At 44.4% G+C, this 17,791-nt stretch overlaps 1 protein-coding gene across 22 annotated transcripts in view; it reads left to right on the top strand.

Moving 5' to 3' along the window:
* The window catches only part of Cacna1c (calcium voltage-gated channel subunit alpha1 C), a 698,188-nt gene that overhangs the window by 515,621 nt on the left and 164,776 nt on the right, over positions 1–17,791 (top strand). For 13 of the 22 annotated variants that reach the window (XM_048787468.1, XM_048787460.1, XM_048787457.1 and 10 more), the window contains exons 8-9: positions 8,886–8,989; positions 17,217–17,389. In XM_048787468.1, the coding sequence (XP_048643425.1) occupies positions 8,886–8,989; positions 17,217–17,389 (277 nt within the window). Of the gene's footprint in view, positions 1–8,885; positions 8,990–9,296; positions 9,401–17,216; positions 17,390–17,791 lie in introns of all 22 variants that reach the window. The other 9 variants (XM_048787454.1, XM_048787456.1, XM_048787466.1 and 6 more) reach the window with 1 other exon arrangement.

The raw sequence follows: 17,791 nt of genomic DNA, 5'->3' as shown, positions 1-17,791 counted from the left end.
GCTGGGTGGGGGGAATAGGTATAATTTACTTGGCTGATGGCCCTGACGTATTTTCGTGATCTTCCCTCTCCCCCATCACAAGTCATTGATACCCCACCAACCAGATGTGACCCAAAGAAATACTGTCACAGTGACAGCCAGAGAGGGGAATAGGAAGAGGCACACAACCGCAACTACCAATTTTCGGCAGCTGTGTTGTGCTTTCTCCCCTGGGGTGTGTGTGATAGAGCTCAGGCTGGGAATGGAAAAAGTGTTCGAGGTGAAAGAATGATCCCCGGGCTCATGGGACATGCCTCGCTCTGATTTTCCCAGCACCTTTACAAAGTTGCCATATTATGTGTGTGTATCTGTACACAAACACACACACACCTGAAGCTGAAGCAGAGTCCCTACTTGATTATTCATGATGGAGGCACCTCCCAGCCCAATGCTCCTGCTGTCAGACAACTTCTCTAATTGCTTTGACCTTTCTGTGGCTATTTCTTCTCCCCACATCCTTTCTTTCTCTTCTGCATTCCTTCTCCTTGCCTCTATGCCATATCTTTAACTTGCAATCTCTCAATCTCAGTATATTTTAACATCAAATATAGAGCTTTCTTAATATACAAATACCAGAACTACCTCCAAGCCATTGAATTAGAAGTTCCTAAGTTAGGACCCCAGTATCTGCATTCTGGGGAAAAAAAAACTCTCCAGGCCATTCGGATGCCTGAGCTGGAGTTGAAACTCCTAGAAATCTCCCTTATTAAATGTACATGTGGCTGCTTTGAAGCCACTGGATTTGAACCAGTCTAGGGACATACAGTTTTCATGGAGAATGGGGAAATAGTCTTCCCTTGTAAAGAATGTACAAGTCTAGAGAACATGGAAAGGAGTACTCAAGATTTCAAGTACAGCAGTAAATGGGAACCCTGGTAGTGGGTTCATTCTAAACTAACCAACAGCCGGATAGATATTTCTGGGGAAAAGAAAAAGTCATTAAAGCATTAAAGAAGTAATTAAGCCAGGTGCAGTGGTGCACATCTGTAATCCCACCTACTGGGAATGCAGAGGCAAGAGGATCACAAGTTCAAGACCAGCCTGGGCAACTTAGTAAGATTTTGTCTGAAAATAGAAAGTCAAAAGGGCTGGGAACACAAGTTAGTGGTTGAGTGCTTTTCTACTGTGCGTGAGGCCCTGGGTTCAACCTCCATTCTGCCCTCTTAAGGAGGAAGAAGAAGGAAGAGAAGCAGCAGCAGCAGCAATTGATTGAGTCACCATATGTAGCCTCTTATAGAGGGGACCTTGAACATCTCCAGTAACACATGACAGACACCTGCCTCCTATTGTGGATGATACTGAGTCTGTAGCTCTTTTCCACTGACACTAATTATTGTATTGTATTCTCATGATTTTGAAGAGTTGGTGGACCAAAAATAGCATCAAAGTTGGTCACATAATACTTAAACATCTCCTCATCTATGAAAGCTGTTGGCCATTGGGTTGAGACCTGACAAGCTGAACAATTGGCTTACATCATTTCTTTTACCTAGTGTCCTATTCTCTCTCTACAGATGACAGGGAAAGGACAGGGCATAGGATTTAGAAACTAGACCAAAACTTAGATTTGGGTGGAGTTTTCTTGGGAAACGACCTCTTAAGCCAAGACCCCTCCATTTACTCTCAGAATGTCCAAGTCTCTCAAAAACTAGGACCTGGGTAGGAGGAGGAGGGGATGTACTCAGATTAAAAACACCACCTTTCTTCTGAAGGAGAAATGAAGCTCCAAGAGAGAAAATATAGTAATAGAATAAGATTACCATTGGTTTCCATTTCTACTTTCAGGTTTTTTTTTTTAAACTAAACATCCCTATCTATCTGCATATAATTCAAGACTGTTTGTCTTATATGGTTTAGGCATGTGCTTTCCAAAAGATATCAGAGGCTACTGAGTCAAACTGATCTGCCAGACTCTCTGTAGGATTCTCAAATATGGTCTGATAATTAGCATCAGTCTGAAACTCTGAGCATTATCTCTCTCAAATTGTAGCCAGATCATAACCAAGTAGCATAACATCAATCAATCAAATATCTTTGTGCCCAACACTTGATACAGCCCATGCTCCTGGAAATAGAAAACAATGGTCACCAACCTGGAGTTTGCAACTCCCAGTGAAGGTGGCATGTGAAACTCAGGGAAAAGGGAGGCAGCTGTGAGAGCAGGCGTCACATGAGGTGCATGTCTCCACTCTGCAGGAATCTAGATGCCTGAATATTCATCAAGAGAATTCCATAGGCTTCCGCTCACCCACCTTCTGATCTAGGGACACCAAGAATATTGTGCAGCCCTGTAGACACCTTTGGTCTGTGCCTTCCTAGACTCACACCCCTTTCTGCTCTGTGGGTCACCCTCTTCCTGACACCACCCATTGTTTCCTCAGTGACTTCTCCATAATCAGTTCTTCCACTAATCTTTTAAAAATGAAAAGTTGAGCTTTAAAATAAGTTTAGAAAGAATTCTTATTGAGAAGCTGTAGAAAGGAAAGATTTTTTTAGAATCACAAAATAATGTCTTTGATAGCCCCAGATTGGGGTTCATTTTGATTTGGCCATCCAGAAACCTTGAGAAACAAACTCTAATGATTTAATTTTTTATAAATCGAGTTTTCTTCTCCCACGTAAATGAGGCTTCTACGTGTGCTCAGAGACAGGAATTTTCAGTGAACAACAATAAAAAGGAACAGGGGTAGAAGCGAACCTGATGAAACCTGTTTTCCCAGTCAGTTGTCAATTCCACACTTCATTTTGCCGTCCCCTTTACATGTCTAGACATGCAGAGAACATACTCCTTCGAAGTTCACACACACACACACACAGCCACTAATTCCCTTAATTATGACAAAAGTCTTTTTCATCTAAGCAGGTTGAATTTGGGTGTTTGATCCTATTTATTCCACTCCACCTTGCTTTAAAAAGTCCACCATCTTTCACTGTAGAATATAGAACACGAGTCTAAAGATGTCACAAAAGCTTAAGGGGCAGAGCTGAATTCTGCTGATGAGCCAATAGCCATTCTACGGGAATTACTGAGAGAAAATCCTCAGCTCTTGGGCTCCTCATGGGAGTGGAAGAAGAGACTCTGTAGTCTTCAACTTTTAATCTCAGAGTATCACCCATTTAGTACCTGTGCTGATTTAAACAGAGAATCCACTAGCTCAACAATAAATTAATGATTCATAAACACATAAAGAAAGAGAATTAGCACCTCTTTTATTTTTTAATTCATTCATTCATTTATTGAGTATATTTCACTCATTTCATTGGTTTTAGATGAATAAGCTTCAATATTCAATAATTCAATTTAGCAACATTATTGAGCATTTACTATATTCCCAGGGCTGAGTGAGCATAAGGCAAAGTGTGGTATGCAGAAGAATACGGCCTGCCTTCCAGGAGTTTGGGATCTAACTGAAGCAGTACAGAACACGTGAAGGAGTGGGGCTTAGTGATAAGAAGTGCAGAGAGCTGTGCAGGGACACAGAATGCTCTGGGGGGAGTGGGATTCTACTGATCCCGAGGCTGTATGAGGAATGAGAGCAGGTGCCTATGGCTAGGGGAAGGAAGCCTTCACAGTTTGGGGCACTAAAGTAACCTGTGCTTTAGATTCTCATCAGACCCAAGAAACGGCTGGGCCACCCCAAAGTGTTCTCAACCATGACGTCTGCAGGCTGCTGAGGTGCAGCTGGAGGTATCAGCCTGGGCCCCTCGGCCTGCTGTAAGCATCTCTGACTGTGAGCCAGCTATGCCTTGGACAGGTGCTCAGACCAAGGCCACCATGCTCCCTGGCTCCTGACCTCCCTCACAGCATCACTGCATGAGCCCATCTGATTTCGGGGATTTTTTTTTTTTAAATACACAGAGGAATTTGATTTGTTGGCTTGCCTTGGTGTTAGAAGTCTGTTGTTTTCTTAAGAAGCCCACATAAGTGAGGCTTCTACTTGTGCTCAGAGACAGGAATTTTCTGAACAACAATAAAAAGGTACAGGGGTAGAAGGGAGTGAGATGAAACCTGTTTTCCCACTTACTGCTCACTCAGTGACCCACCCGGTAGACACTCACATTCCAGTGACACGGATTATGAAGAGTCACCGACATAGGGAGCATTGCCCTGGGCTGACTGGCCTTCACTGTCAGCAAATCGTGTCCTCTAATGACACTCCATGGAAAGCACTGTGACTTTTATGGGCTTGTACCTCCTGCCTTTTGACAGAAAATGGCCTCTCTTGGCACTTGCTGCAACTATTTAGTCTTTTTGGATCTATGATGCCTGTACCAAGAACATTATAGGAGAAGGAACAAATGACATGGAGACCCACGGAGATCAGCTAGAATCAGGAAAGGTCCCAAGGGAACAAGCCAGAGAGGTGCTAATCCTCGTGTTTTTATTTTTGGGGGGAAAATAAATGATAGATTAAAAGATTTAAGGTTGTGGACTCCTACGAGGAATTAGGTACTGGTTTCAGAAGGGTTTTTGGTATTTTTCATTCAGCATTCCCTTTATTCTTTCCATAGACTGAGAATAGCAGGGCCATGTGTTTTAGCAAAAGCAGGGGTCATCCTGTTAGTTCTTGGACCTGGGGCCCCGAACTGCAGATGGTGGACATCAAGATGCCTCCCTGTGGTGCCTCCTTGGGGAAATCACACGGCTCCTTTGTTAGAGACCTAAGAAACATCCAGCTTAATGGTTTGAGAAGACCTATCTGTTTTCACTTCTAAATAAGGGTGTCAGCAATCTGGGTCGTTTTTTAAAATATGACTTTCTTTATTCTCCCCCTTCTTAATAGTGCATTCCAGCTGATTTAAGACATGAGTCTCATCACTCCAGGCATCGTCCTACTTCAAAGCCACCCAGCACTGTGTGCTCTCTACCCAGCCTGCCCCCCAAAAGTAGGTGGCCCAGAATAAGGAGGAGAAAGAAAAAAGGGGGCACTCTCCCCTCACACTGGAGCACCAGAGAAACGCCTTCTGGGCAGCCAAGTGTTGCTCATCCAGGGAGCGGTGGGGTTCTTAGGACCACCTTGGAAGCTCCTCCATCTCTCTACTGTCCCCCTCTCAGCCCTCACCTGCTAGTCCCCACCTTGAACCTCTAAAGTAACTAGCCCACAGCCAAAGAAGGCATGTAGGACTACAGGGAAGGTGGAGAGCATGGGTTTCCTCCTTACAGCCCTGGCCATCTGTGGGATGACAAACTTCAGGTCCAGAGTTCCATCTACTGGAGGTCCATAATGACACTGCAGCCTTGTGTGTGACACATAGGAAAGGATGCCCATAGTAATCAAGGGCCCAAGACAATCTCCAAGCCTTGTGGGTTTGTGTGGCCTGGGGGCTGTTTTTGGTGAAGTAAAATGTTCACCAAGTTTAGGGGGGTATGAGGCACCAGTGAGGAGAGATTTCATTCTGGGGAGGCTGGGGGATTGCCAACCAGTCCTCCCTCCCACTCACCATCTGCCCAGGCTCTGGAGGCAGCTCTGGGAGGGTGAACTGTGATGAGCACACCATCTCCTCCTGGGACTGGCTGCTCCCGCCTGTCCTGTGCCAGCAGGTGGGGGATAGGGGGCGTGTGATCCAGGGATAGGGAAAGGGAACCTGTTCAAAACAGACCTCTGCCACCATGGACTCCGTGGCTCACACGAAGAGAAAGCTTTCCTTTGGAGTTCGGATGAAATAAGCCCATTGATCATTAGAGCAAGTCAGTAACATGGGGCGCAGGCATGGGCCTCAGGGGCTCAGTGCCTCTTGAGACTATGTGCAGAATGCTGCATGGATGGGCACATTTTTTGGTGACAGTTCATAGTTTTCATCAGTGTTTCCTGACCTCCTACTTTCCCCCAAATTAAAGAAGCACTAATTTAGAGGAAAGGTAAGAACTGCTTTGACCTTTATTAGCAGGATATAACAACCTGAGAAAGGAAAAGCCACAAGGACACTCCTGACTTGAGAAGTCCTTCTTTGGCCGATGCCTGGGATCCCATCTCGGGCCATCTTCAAATCTGTAGCAGAACCCACACCTTACACGTTGTAGTCACTCAGTGACTTGGTGAACAAACATGGATTTGAATGTGACTGCTCCTGAGAGTAGGCAAAGGGTCTGCTCACGTTGCCATAGTAGAGAGACGTGCATACTCCAGTATTGCAAGACCACCATGGCGGCGTCTCGTAGCTCCCACACCTTTCTCTCCCTAGTCTCACTTCACCCATCCTGCCTCAGCTTGTGTTGTGTGATGTTGTTTTTCTTCTGCTCAGGTCTGGTTTCCTTTGCATTCTTGGTTCAGACATGCCTTCTGGCCAAAGGAAGGCTCCCAGGCTCGCTGTGATGGGACAGAGTCCCCCTACACACACACACACACACACACCCAGCCCCACCAAAGACCTTCTGCCCTGCTTCTCCCAACAGCTGCTGTTTTGCTGGATATTTTAGTAGTGCAGCCACTGAGAAAATCCTCCATCCCACAGCCAGGAAGGCTTTACAGCTGCACGCTCTATTTTTAACAGTGGCCAAGTTCCTAGGAAACCCCCATTCCCGTCAGAGGATCACATGGACTCCGGGCTTCCTTCCTGCTCCTTCACTCCACTTGCCTTTAGTGACTCCACAGTACGAAGTTCACACAGCCCTGCCTGGTCTGGCTCTCGCCAGCTCAGCCTCATCCAGCCAGTCTTCCCTACTTCCTCCTACAATTGGCATTTACCACCCCTGTCTTTGTAATTACTTTTTACTTAAGTTTCCCTGCTAAGAAGGCTTCCCATTTACAGCACACCACCTAGCACATCTTAAATTCATGTATTCACTCAACAAACATTTACTGAGTACCTACCATATGCAAGGCACTGTTCCAGCACATGGGATTCACCAGTGCACAAAGCTTGTGTAGTTTACAATCTAGCATGAAAGACAATAAATAATAACTGTCATAAATAAATAAATTGCACAGTTGTAAAGTGATAAGTCCTATGGAAACAACAGAGCAGGGTAGGTGGAAATGGGAATGCTCAATAAATTGGTTAAATTGAATTTAATTGTGACATGGTTATATGGACATAGGTTGGGAACTCTTCTCTTCCTCATTAATTCAGTTCAAACCAATGATCCACAGATACAATTTTTGCATTATATGCTGTGACTATATTTGGTGAATTTCTCCATGCAAAAAAAAATAAGAAGTATTAATGGATTCATAAAGAACATATTGGGATGTAATACTTCAAACCTATGAGACTAGGTAGATCTCTCAATACTTCTCAATCTTCTTTATTCACAGCACACGGAGTACATAATATTTACCAGCATACTTCAGTTCCTGGATAGGTTTTGAGAGTCTAAGAAGCCCTGAGGGATGAGAACCTTAATATACCACCACTCACTAAGGCATGTGGAGTGGAAATAGCAGCATTGGTTACCAAACTTAAGCATACCTTAGAACCACTTGGGCTGATTACAATGTAGATTTATGAGCCATACTGAGCTCTTGGGACTGGGAACAGGACCAAGAACCTGCTTTGTCAGTTTTCCCAGATGATCCTGGTGCTGGTGGTCTTGGGAACCACACTTTGAGCAATGCTGCTGCTGTACAACATAATGGAGAAATGGGGAAAATCACAATTTCTATTATGCTGTTATAGATGAGGTTGGGAACTATGGAGAGAATGGTAGGTCAGTGGTCTCAAACTTCATTAGCATGCATCAGAATTACCTAGGGGCTTGTAAAAACATGGGTTTTGGGGCCCAACCTCAGTTTCAGAGTGGGGACCAAACAAGGTCCCCATGATGCAGGATGCTGCTATTATTTAGGATCATGCTTTAAGATGACTTCCACTGATGGAAGTCATTCAGGAAGCTTGGAACTTAGGAGTTTGGGGTTTATAAACTAATTTCACATAGAAAATGTTGGGTTCATGTTTAGGACAGTAGGATTAGACCTGTTTAGTACACTCATAAAGCATCAGAATAAGTAGATTTGAGGAACAACCAAAATGAATTTCTTCTTTGATAAAAACATTGATCTGTGATCTCTCTTCATGTCCACCCTCCAGCTTCAAGGGACAGGAAGTTGAGGTAGCTGTCCATTTCTGTGGTGTAAATACTTCCACCATGGTCATTGTCAAGCTGCCAAGGTGAAGTCACTGAACACAGAGCTGGGAAGAGATACACACTGAATTCTCCACAGCCATAAGAGTTAGCTCTGGCATACCTCTGGCTATACACACCACCTCTATCTCGGCTGTGGTGACAGGCACAGGGACCCTTCTCTGAATGCTTATACCAAACTGGCTGCCTTTCCTGGCCCGTGGCCTGTACAGCTTATGGAGCACTGAGATTCAGCTTTAGATTCTGGGCATAGCCCAGGGTCCAGGTGGCAAGCCTTTAGGAAGATCTCTTTCCTCATACATCCTGGAAGGCATCAGTTCTCCAGCTTTGTCAGTAAAAGCTGACATGCTTCACACTCCAAGGTCAGGATGCCTCAAGGTACAACAGAAGATTTGATGGCCACATAAACCCAACTGAGGTAAATCTATCCCACAGCTTAGAAATTATATTTTGAGGTGACCTACCTTGTTAGGCCAGTGAATAGAAAACATTGGATAAATTTTTCTTTTCCAGAAAATAAAACAACAGAGAGAGGAAGGCAAGATTCCTCTTAAGAGAGAGAGCCTGCAAAGTCCCTTCACAGTTCAGATCAGGGTCACGGGCAAGTATTCTGAATAGAGATGAAGCCAAGGGTAATGATGGATCCTGATCCACAAGTTCGGTCCCATTGTCTCCTCCAGATATGTTCACACACCTTTCTACCTGCCTCTTTGCTTTAACTCAGTTCTGCTTTCTTTTTCCTAACTTTCCTTCATCTTTCCAGATGCAGGACGCTATGGGCTATGAGTTACCCTGGGTGTATTTTGTCAGTCTGGTCATCTTTGGATCCTTTTTCGTTCTAAATCTGGTTCTCGGTGTGTTGAGCGGGTAAGCTGACCATTTTTATGTCCTCTTTACAATGCAGCCGAGCAAGGTCCCAGGTTCCACTATGACCATTGCCAGGATCCTCAGGAATAGGACCTTAATGGGCCCAGGAAAACCAGAATAAAAAAAGTCTCCATTCAACCACAAATTCTGATCCGTTGGCCAGGCAGGCTGTTTGGCCTCTGAGTTGCACCTAGAGGATCCTCGGGTCCCTGCGCTGCTCGGGTCAGCGTCTGGGGAGCTGGTGGCTGGCACTTGGCCATGCTCGGTTGCTATGTGTGCCTCACTAACTATCATTCCATTCTTCCAGGTCAATGATGCCGTAGGAAGGGACTGGCCCTGGATCTATTTTGTTACACTAATCATCATAGGGTCATTTTTTGTACTTAACTTGGTTCTCGGTGTTCTTAGCGGGTAAGCAGGACCAAGGAAAAAGGTCTTGATTTTTCCATTTATTTTTATTCATTCTTTCCGCTATTCTTGGCTCTTTCCTTTTCTGGCTCTGATGAACTTGGGATAAGGGGTTACCTTGGGAGCCTTGAAGTGAATGTCCTTGGCCTGGCTGGTAAAGGGTCAAATGCACAAGAAGGAGTCCACTGGTTTAAGTGATAGATGATGGAGAAGAGATGCCTAGTCCTGCCTCCCTCCTCATCAAATCCCCTTCCTGTTAAGACAGGCAGGATGCTTCTCCTTGTGTATCAGTAACCTCAGCCTCCAGAGCAGCATGAGGAGACCCTTGAGTAGAAAGGGCTTGCAGCAGGAATTTGAGGGAGGACTCATACAGGAAGTGCTTTCAGCATACATAGCAGTCTTGCAGATAAGTAGCCTTATCTCTTGGGCCAGTTACTATTTGCAGGCTAATATTGGGAATTTCAGATCACTTTTACTCAGTGGTGAACAGAACAGGGTAATAATAATTTGGTTTAAAATATAAGTAGGGCTGACAGTGTAGCTCAGTGGTAGAGCACTTGTCTAGCATGCAAGTTTTATTTGATCCATATATACACACACATATCCATATAAACACACACACACACATATGGTAAACAAACAGACCAAAAATCTAATTATCTTCAGTTTTAATTCATAGACTGTTCAATTTATTACTGATGTTTCCCTTTCTGAATGGAAAGGACACTTAATTAGTTAAAGTCATAGGTTATTTGACAGTAGAGGAGATGGAATTTACTTTCCTTTAAATTTACCTAGTTGGCTACAATATAAAATCTACCTGATCTCAGCCCTTGCTCATATAAAGCTAAAAGTGACAGGTTGAGTGTTGTCGCACAGGCCTATAGCCCCAACAACTCAGGAGGCTGAGGCAGGAGGATCACAAGTTTGAGGCCAGTCTGGACAACTTAGTAAGACCCTGTCTCAAAATAAAAAATAAAAAGGGCTGGGGATGTATCTTAATGGTCAAGCACCCCTGGGTTTAATCTTCAGTAACCCCCTCTGGAAAAAAAAAAGTAAAAGTAACAGAGGCAGCACATGGTTTGGGGGGCGTCACGTGGCCCTGAGGACAGCCATGTTTTCACCGGGAGGCTTGGGATGTTTCTTCAGCTCACTTTCTTCTTCACCAGTCCACACCAGCCATGCCAAGGCCTGCCACCTAAATGCTCCTGGTGACCACTCATGGGCAACCTACTCTGCTGCCTTTGCTCCTTGGGGGGTGGGATTAATCTATTCCTGCTCTGCTTGAACAAGCCAGCTGCTTTGATAGTCTTCCCTGGAGGTACAGGGACATGAACACGGGGGCTGGTGAGAGTTCAGGCTTGAGGGGAGAGGTTCTGTCCATTCTCAGTATAGAAGCAGGGCAGAGCTGTTCCCAACTAGAGCAGTTGAATATGATGCAGGGACACGGGGTTCATTCTTGGGAACTGGGTGAAGGAAAGGATCTCACCCCACCCATTTCCATGGCAGATGGCCTGTAAGGGCCCTTGATGGCATTATACCTTTTGCTAAGGGCAGGCTACATGGGAGACAAGTGTTTTCCAACAGGGTGAGAAACAATGAGCAGGGCAGGGGTGCAGCTCAGTGGTAGAGCACTTGCCTAGCATGTGTGAGGCCCTGGGTTCCATCCCCATCACCACACACACGCACACACAAACAAAAAAATAAAAGTGATGAGTAGAATAATGGAATCCCCTGATTAGTTAGTTGCCTGGAGGGTAAAAAGGTTTTTATTTTTATTTTTAATTTTTTTTTTTGTTCCAACACAAGAAAATGCCCTGGATTTATACGTGAATGTCTAGGGAAAACCCTCATTATACCCATTCAGGACAGAAATTTGGGTACCCAGCTCTGCACCTAATGTTGGGCAACTTCACTTTTTTAAACCTCAGTTTTCCCATATGAAAAAAAATGAAGATGATAACAACCAGTTCATAATCAGTCATGATGTTAGCATGAAATCCTTCATGTAAGATGCAGCAGAGTGACCGCTGTATAGTAAGTACTAAGTAACGGTGGTGTCACGGTGATGAATATTATCTACCTGGTACCTGTCATAACTGGAATTACTGAACAGAATCATCACAGTTCCAAAAACTTTTAACCTTTACTTTTAAAGGTGAGAATGTGAGCCCAGAGATGTTAAGTGGCTTGGACAATGTCCCTTCACTGGTAAATGGCAGGATGGGACCAGCACTCAGGCAGGGCCTGACTGCCATCTTCACTGGTGAATTGCTAGATGTCCATTGAGGGACTCTGGACCATAATGCAGGCCAAAGCTCTAACCCTTTAAGAGAATGTAGTTCCCCTTTCTTCTCTTGGAGATTAGGAACCGAACCCAGCAGGTAAAATTCCTCCAGGCATCTGAAGTGGAGAATGAGCCCCTCCTGCAGGAGACTATCTGTCCCCTCCCACAGGAATGATTTTCCACATGTTGTCAAATCAGGGAAATCAAATGACGGCAGCTGTTGAAGACAGAGAAAAGGTCATTCTGAAGCCATGTCTGTTCTCCCTCAGTCCAAGTGAGAAAAGGTGTGTAAAAACATCTCACCTGAAACCTGGTGCTTAGTGATACTCACAGAGAACAAGAACATGAAAGCTCTTTGACTTCGGAAACTGTGAGTCTTTGAGTTCATACATTGGTCTTTTCCCAGCACCTGCCACCTGGCCACTCCCAGAGCTGCAGTCTGCTCCTGGCAGCTCTAGAATCACAGATTGGCTCTTTGCCCAGGCAGAGAGATGTCTGAGGGAGAACACCTCCCCTTTCTGGTTCAGGGAGGCCTCTCCTAAGGCCACTCTGGTGACAGCCCACGCAGTGACAAAAACTAGAAGCAGGCTTCTGTTGGCTGACCACAAAGTAGTGATGTCTGGAGTCAAGCATTTTGATTACCCAGGATGATATAATAGTCACCACAATATTGTGGCAAAACACCAACTTATTCATCACTTATAAAATTCTGATTATAAACCAAACCTTTCATAAGCACTCAAAAAAGTCTCAGAGCCATGTGACATTCACTAGGACAGCATGGGCAGTTGCCACCATTCTGCATCAGGCTCTACATTTGGTACTTCTGGTGCATTAGCTCACTTATTGCTCCCAACAACTCTATGAGTTAGGTGCTATTCATATTTCCATTCTACAAAGAAGAAGAGTGAGGTTTCAAAGAGGAAACTCAATAGGTAGAAAATAGAGGATCCAGGACTGAGCCCAAGCAATGTGCATCCATAGCCTCTATCTCTAACCTGTGGTATATCTTCCCCAAGCCCATTTGACCCATGAGTCCAATGTTTGTAAACTACATTCAGGTCACGGGAAGGTGAAGAGCAGAAGCCATGGTTAGAAGGGCAAACAGAAAGGCAGGCAGCAGAATCAATCTACAGTCTGGGTCCTGGACACAACCAGGGGAGCAGAAACAGTCCCAGAAAGAAGCTACAGAGACCACCTAGAAGGCAGGAGTGCTAAGCATGGGGGCTGCATCCCTGCAAATGGGACTTGACAGAGCAGGGATCCCAACTCAATAGTACTGCAGTCTTCTGGACTGGGGACAGAGGGTATGGAACCCTACATCTACCAATTAAGGAAGATACTATTTTACAGCCCAGCACAGTAATCATCCTGAAAAATTATGTCCTTCATCCAGCCAAGAAAGATTAAATTGTGCTCGGTATATTCTGCTCATGAAGAGAGAGAATGGCATTCTTAAAGTTTCCATTAGAAAGGAAGAAATTTAAATATTTTGAACATTGAGGGTTAGATATTCTTTATCTGGAACATTCTCTCCAGAACACTTTATTTATGATGAGGCTAGATAGAGTCAAGTCTGAAGAATATACATCTCTTGGGATATTTTTCAAAATGCTTCTTTCATGTTATTATCTACTGACCTTCACATAAACCCAATGCAAGTCATAAAACTGGCAGTGGTATAGATGATAAATCGGATTATAATTACTTTCCCTTCCAAAAATCTCAATCTCTAGCATGTTAGAATTAAGATGACAACAGTGACAATGAGATTCTTGAAACTGCACTTGAAGCTATAACCAGATGCAAGTCTGCACTCTGGAATCAGTTGCCTTTCGCTTTAAGTGATGGCGAACAGGCCTTCAGATACGTACTTTTAGTTTGCAAAAGGCCCAGGATCTCTTACATGCGTAATCATCCCATCTTTTTACTCACTTGAAATGGACACATCTCTTGCTCCGAAAAGCAGAGGACCTGAGGGGTAGGCATTTTACAAACTGGAAGTATAACTGGACCATGGCACCAGTCAAGACAAAATATCCAGGCCAAGAAGAAAACAATTAAAGGCCAGACACACATGCCCTGTGGTGGGGACAGAAGAGCTGGCCACACATACATTAAATTCTCATTATTCGCAGTAGTTGTGTTCTATGATGTAGCCATGAACACTGAATTAGTGAATACTGAACCATCAATCTTAGGGGAAATACAGGGTCAGAGTCCTGTGAGCCTCTGGTCACAGCATTTTGTCCACCACTCAGTATATACCCACCCTTGTCCATGTGTGTTTCTGTGTAAAGATACCTTATTTAGTATCAATCATTGATTCATTAACATTGAACTCCCAGCCAACAACATTTCAACTCATGCCTGAACGAAGCTTACCTAACACACATATTTCTCCATAAGGCACATCACAGCCTTCTTGCACTTAGGAACACTAGACAGCTCTTCATGACTATGCTTGGGCCATTTTAAACAGCAAAACCACCAACAAAAAGCATAAAATGCCACAAAACAAGACAAAAATCCATGGCACTAAATAGACTATAAAAAGGACATTCACTTACATTACGAGAAATGGATCAAGAAAAAAAGCAGAGCGTACCTTGTTTGGCCTCAGCTGAGAACACATGAAGTGAACATATGAAGTTGTCATTCTGGGCATGTTCATAAATGACCATGAACGTGCCCTGAGTATTGATTTGGGGGTTTACAAATAAATTTACTGAATAGGAGAATTCGTAAATATGAGACCCACAAATAATGATGATCGACTGTATTGATTATCAAATCAACGGGCCTAGAGCCCCAGTGGTCGGTATTGATTGGATTTTCCACAGTTATTTTCTGCCACATGCTTTACCTGACTGAGCACCAGCACCCTGGCCCTCCACTCCACCCCTCATTTTTCATATTGGCCATTTCTGGCAAGAAATGCACTCCTGCCTTATGACAAATCCCACAGCGGTGACTGATTGTCTCGTCGGCTCCAGTCCCTGGACCCAGTGCAGCCCGTCAGGCTGGGGCTTCATGTCTTCATTAGCTCAGTCCCCAGAGCAGGCGCATGGCTGGCATCCAGGCAAAGAGATAAAGAGAGCCAGGCACTGCCATCCAGCATGTTCCTTACCACAGGGGCCTGGCGAGGGAAACCTGGCTCACCTTCCACCCTGCCAAAGCCTGGCTATGCCCACACTCTGTGGGATCCAACAGGAGCCTCATTCTGTTCCATTTCTTCAGGCCCCATCCAGCTACCTCCAGCCCCCAAATGCATCCTTCTTCTATAAGAGAAAATGTCTTCAGATCAGTAAGAACCACACAGATCTTGCTTTTCTCTTCTCCCTGCAGATGTTTATTTTAGTTCCCCAGAAGTTTGAGGTGTCACTCCATGGGGCAAATGCTCTAAAACTGGGTCATTTATCCTTACTCCAGTTGGATCCAGGTCCTATTCTCCTAACTCCAAAAGAAGGATAATAGATGTTTGGCAACCAAACCTTGAACCCTCTGCAAAATCATCCAAAATAGCTCAAGTGAGCCCTTAACAGTTCAGTCCCTTAAGACCTCAAACCCACTCCAGGGGAAAGAAGCAGAGAATGGAAATAGGGAGAGGCCACCTTGAAGTACAGATTTTTGTAGTTCATCTACACAGGAAGGAAAATACATTCTGAAGTTTCTCTCTCCAGAGAGCAAGACCAAGGCCACAAGAGGCTCAGAGAGGTGTGGAGGAAGGAGCTGTTGCCCACCCCCAATGGCAAAAGCAGGACAGAAGCAAAGCAAGGCAAAGCCCCCATCTTTATTGTGAGCTGTAGATCTGGTCCCTTGTCCCTGGCATGAATTCCCTGGGAAGGAAATGAAGGTACCCTTTAGTTGGCAGGAAGCCCAAGAAATAGCAAGTGCAATTCAATTAGAATTGGATTCAATCAAATTTAAGAAGAAAATTCAATCCAAACCAGAGCGTCATTGAGGCAGCAGTTGACCAAAGCTCATTAGTTTGAGAGACCCCACAATCTCCCAATTAAAAACTTCCCCAGACCCCTTCCAGCCCCTACTCCATTTTACCATAAAAATGGGGAGAACTAAAATCTGTGCTCTCCAAGGCAAATTCAAACACTGGAAAGTTAGTGGTGATAGAATAGCTCCTACATGACAAATTAGGAACGAAGTCTTTTGTCCCTCTAAGGTTTGTTGGTGCCGTCCTTCCTTCCAAGGTGCCTTTCCTGTAGAGTGTTTGACGTGTGCAAGAAACTCCATTGCACTGGTTTCAGCAGCCTCTTGCCTTGAATCAGATCTTTGCTGATGAAAGAAGGAAGAAAGTGTCCTGCCTCCCAGAGATCAACCAAGACAGGACATGCACGCACACGCGCGCACGCACACACATACATACGCACGCACGCACACTCCACCAAGGGCCCTATTTCCCCCAAACAACTTATTAATATAAAATGAAATCCTCCATTTACCAATTTTGAAAGGAAAGGCACCAACTTGCTTTGAGATTTGAGAACTAACCCAGTTCTGCTGCCAGACCCATCTTTGCTCAGAAAGTAAGGAGAAAACAAGGACCAAATCATGTAAAAAAAAAAAAAAAAAAAAAAAATCCAATGTCTGAGAACTTTTCCAAATAGACCTTTTTTCAGCAACTCCCAATCTAATTCTAATTGCTACACATTATTAAATTGAATGTATCATTTAACTTTGATTATCAACTGGATTTTGTGTATTTTTTTATTCCCATTTTTTTGTTTTGTTTTTGTTTAACCAAAAGGGAAGCCCCCAGGACATTTTCTTGTGTTTGGAATCCATATTGGCTCCATAGGGGAACGAACCTTCCCTAAATTAGAAATCCTTCCAGGCATGCCGACAGTGGCAGGGTGAACTCTAGCAGTGAGAGCAGAGATGGAGGCAATTATATCTGTGATCTATGTCAGTAGAGTACTGGTAAATAGTTAACAATTGGCTCTCTGGGGAGAAAGCCCTGGTCTTTAGCATCTGCCAAATTCCATGGTGTAAATATTCCCAACATGGGTGATTCTCAAGCTACCAAAAAATCATCACTGAAGCCAGAGATGGGAAGAAACATACACAATTGGCTCTCAGGACCCAGTGTGGGTGAGTGGGCTCTGGCACCTCACTGGTTCAAGTACCTTGAATCCCCTAAAGACCATTCTCAGATATATGTTTTTTTAATTTGCCACATAATACTGGGTTGATGAATACTGAAAATGCATATTCCATAACTATTGGAGAGTTTTTAGTTACTGTTTGGGAGGGGTTTTCAGGTCTTTGGAGACCAATTGTTATAAAAAGGCAAAGTCTGTGATCATGTTGTAGGGAAATGGACTTCACCCATTCCTTTAGACTCAGGCATGTCAGTGTCTCTTCTATCTATGAAGACAACCTGGGCTGACTAGAGAAGGCTGTCTGTGGAAAGCAGGGGCACGCAGGCAGGGTTCTTAGAGCGACGCCACCTCTCCTTCCATGCCTGACCCTTCTCTGTGCTCTCTGCCCTGCCCACCCTCCTTCTTTCACCAGAGAGTTTTCCAAAGAGAGGGAGAAGGCCAAGGCTCGGGGAGACTTCCAGAAGCTAAGAGAGAAACAGCAGCTGGAAGAAGATCTCAAAGGCTACCTGGACTGGATCACTCAGGCAGAAGACATCGACCCTGAGAACGAGGACGAAGGCATGGATGAGGAGAAGCCCCGAAACAGTGAGCAACCATCTTCTGTCTTTGGGCTAGGTTCCAGGAGAGAGAGGAGACAGCAGCAGGTCAACCAAAATATATTTACCACAAACCTTTCTTTACAGCCCCTACTTGGTCTTCCTGGAGCAACATTTATCTCATTGATTGCAATCATTTGCTGCTCATAGGAATTAGTCACAGATGGGAAATAATTGCCATCAGTCTATAAAACCTCACATTCCTTTTAGAATCTTTGATCTGATAAAACAGAGTTTGCTAAGGCAATTCTCAATTCTCTTTAAAAAGTCTTTTTTTTTTTTTAACCTCCTCCTGACTCCATCTCTTTAGGCAGGGGAGCAGGCTTCCTGCTCTTGGTTTGTTCAAAAAGAACAGTTTCCCCCAAGCAGCTCCCTGGTAAGCTTTATACCT

This window comes from Marmota marmota, unplaced genomic scaffold (genome assembly GCF_001458135.2).
Source record: "Marmota marmota marmota unplaced genomic scaffold, marMar, whole genome shotgun sequence".
Lineage (NCBI taxonomy): Eukaryota > Metazoa > Chordata > Mammalia > Rodentia > Sciuridae > Marmota > Marmota marmota.
Note: the sequence above shows the minus strand (reverse complement) of the source record. Positions and strands in the feature narration are given on the sequence as shown.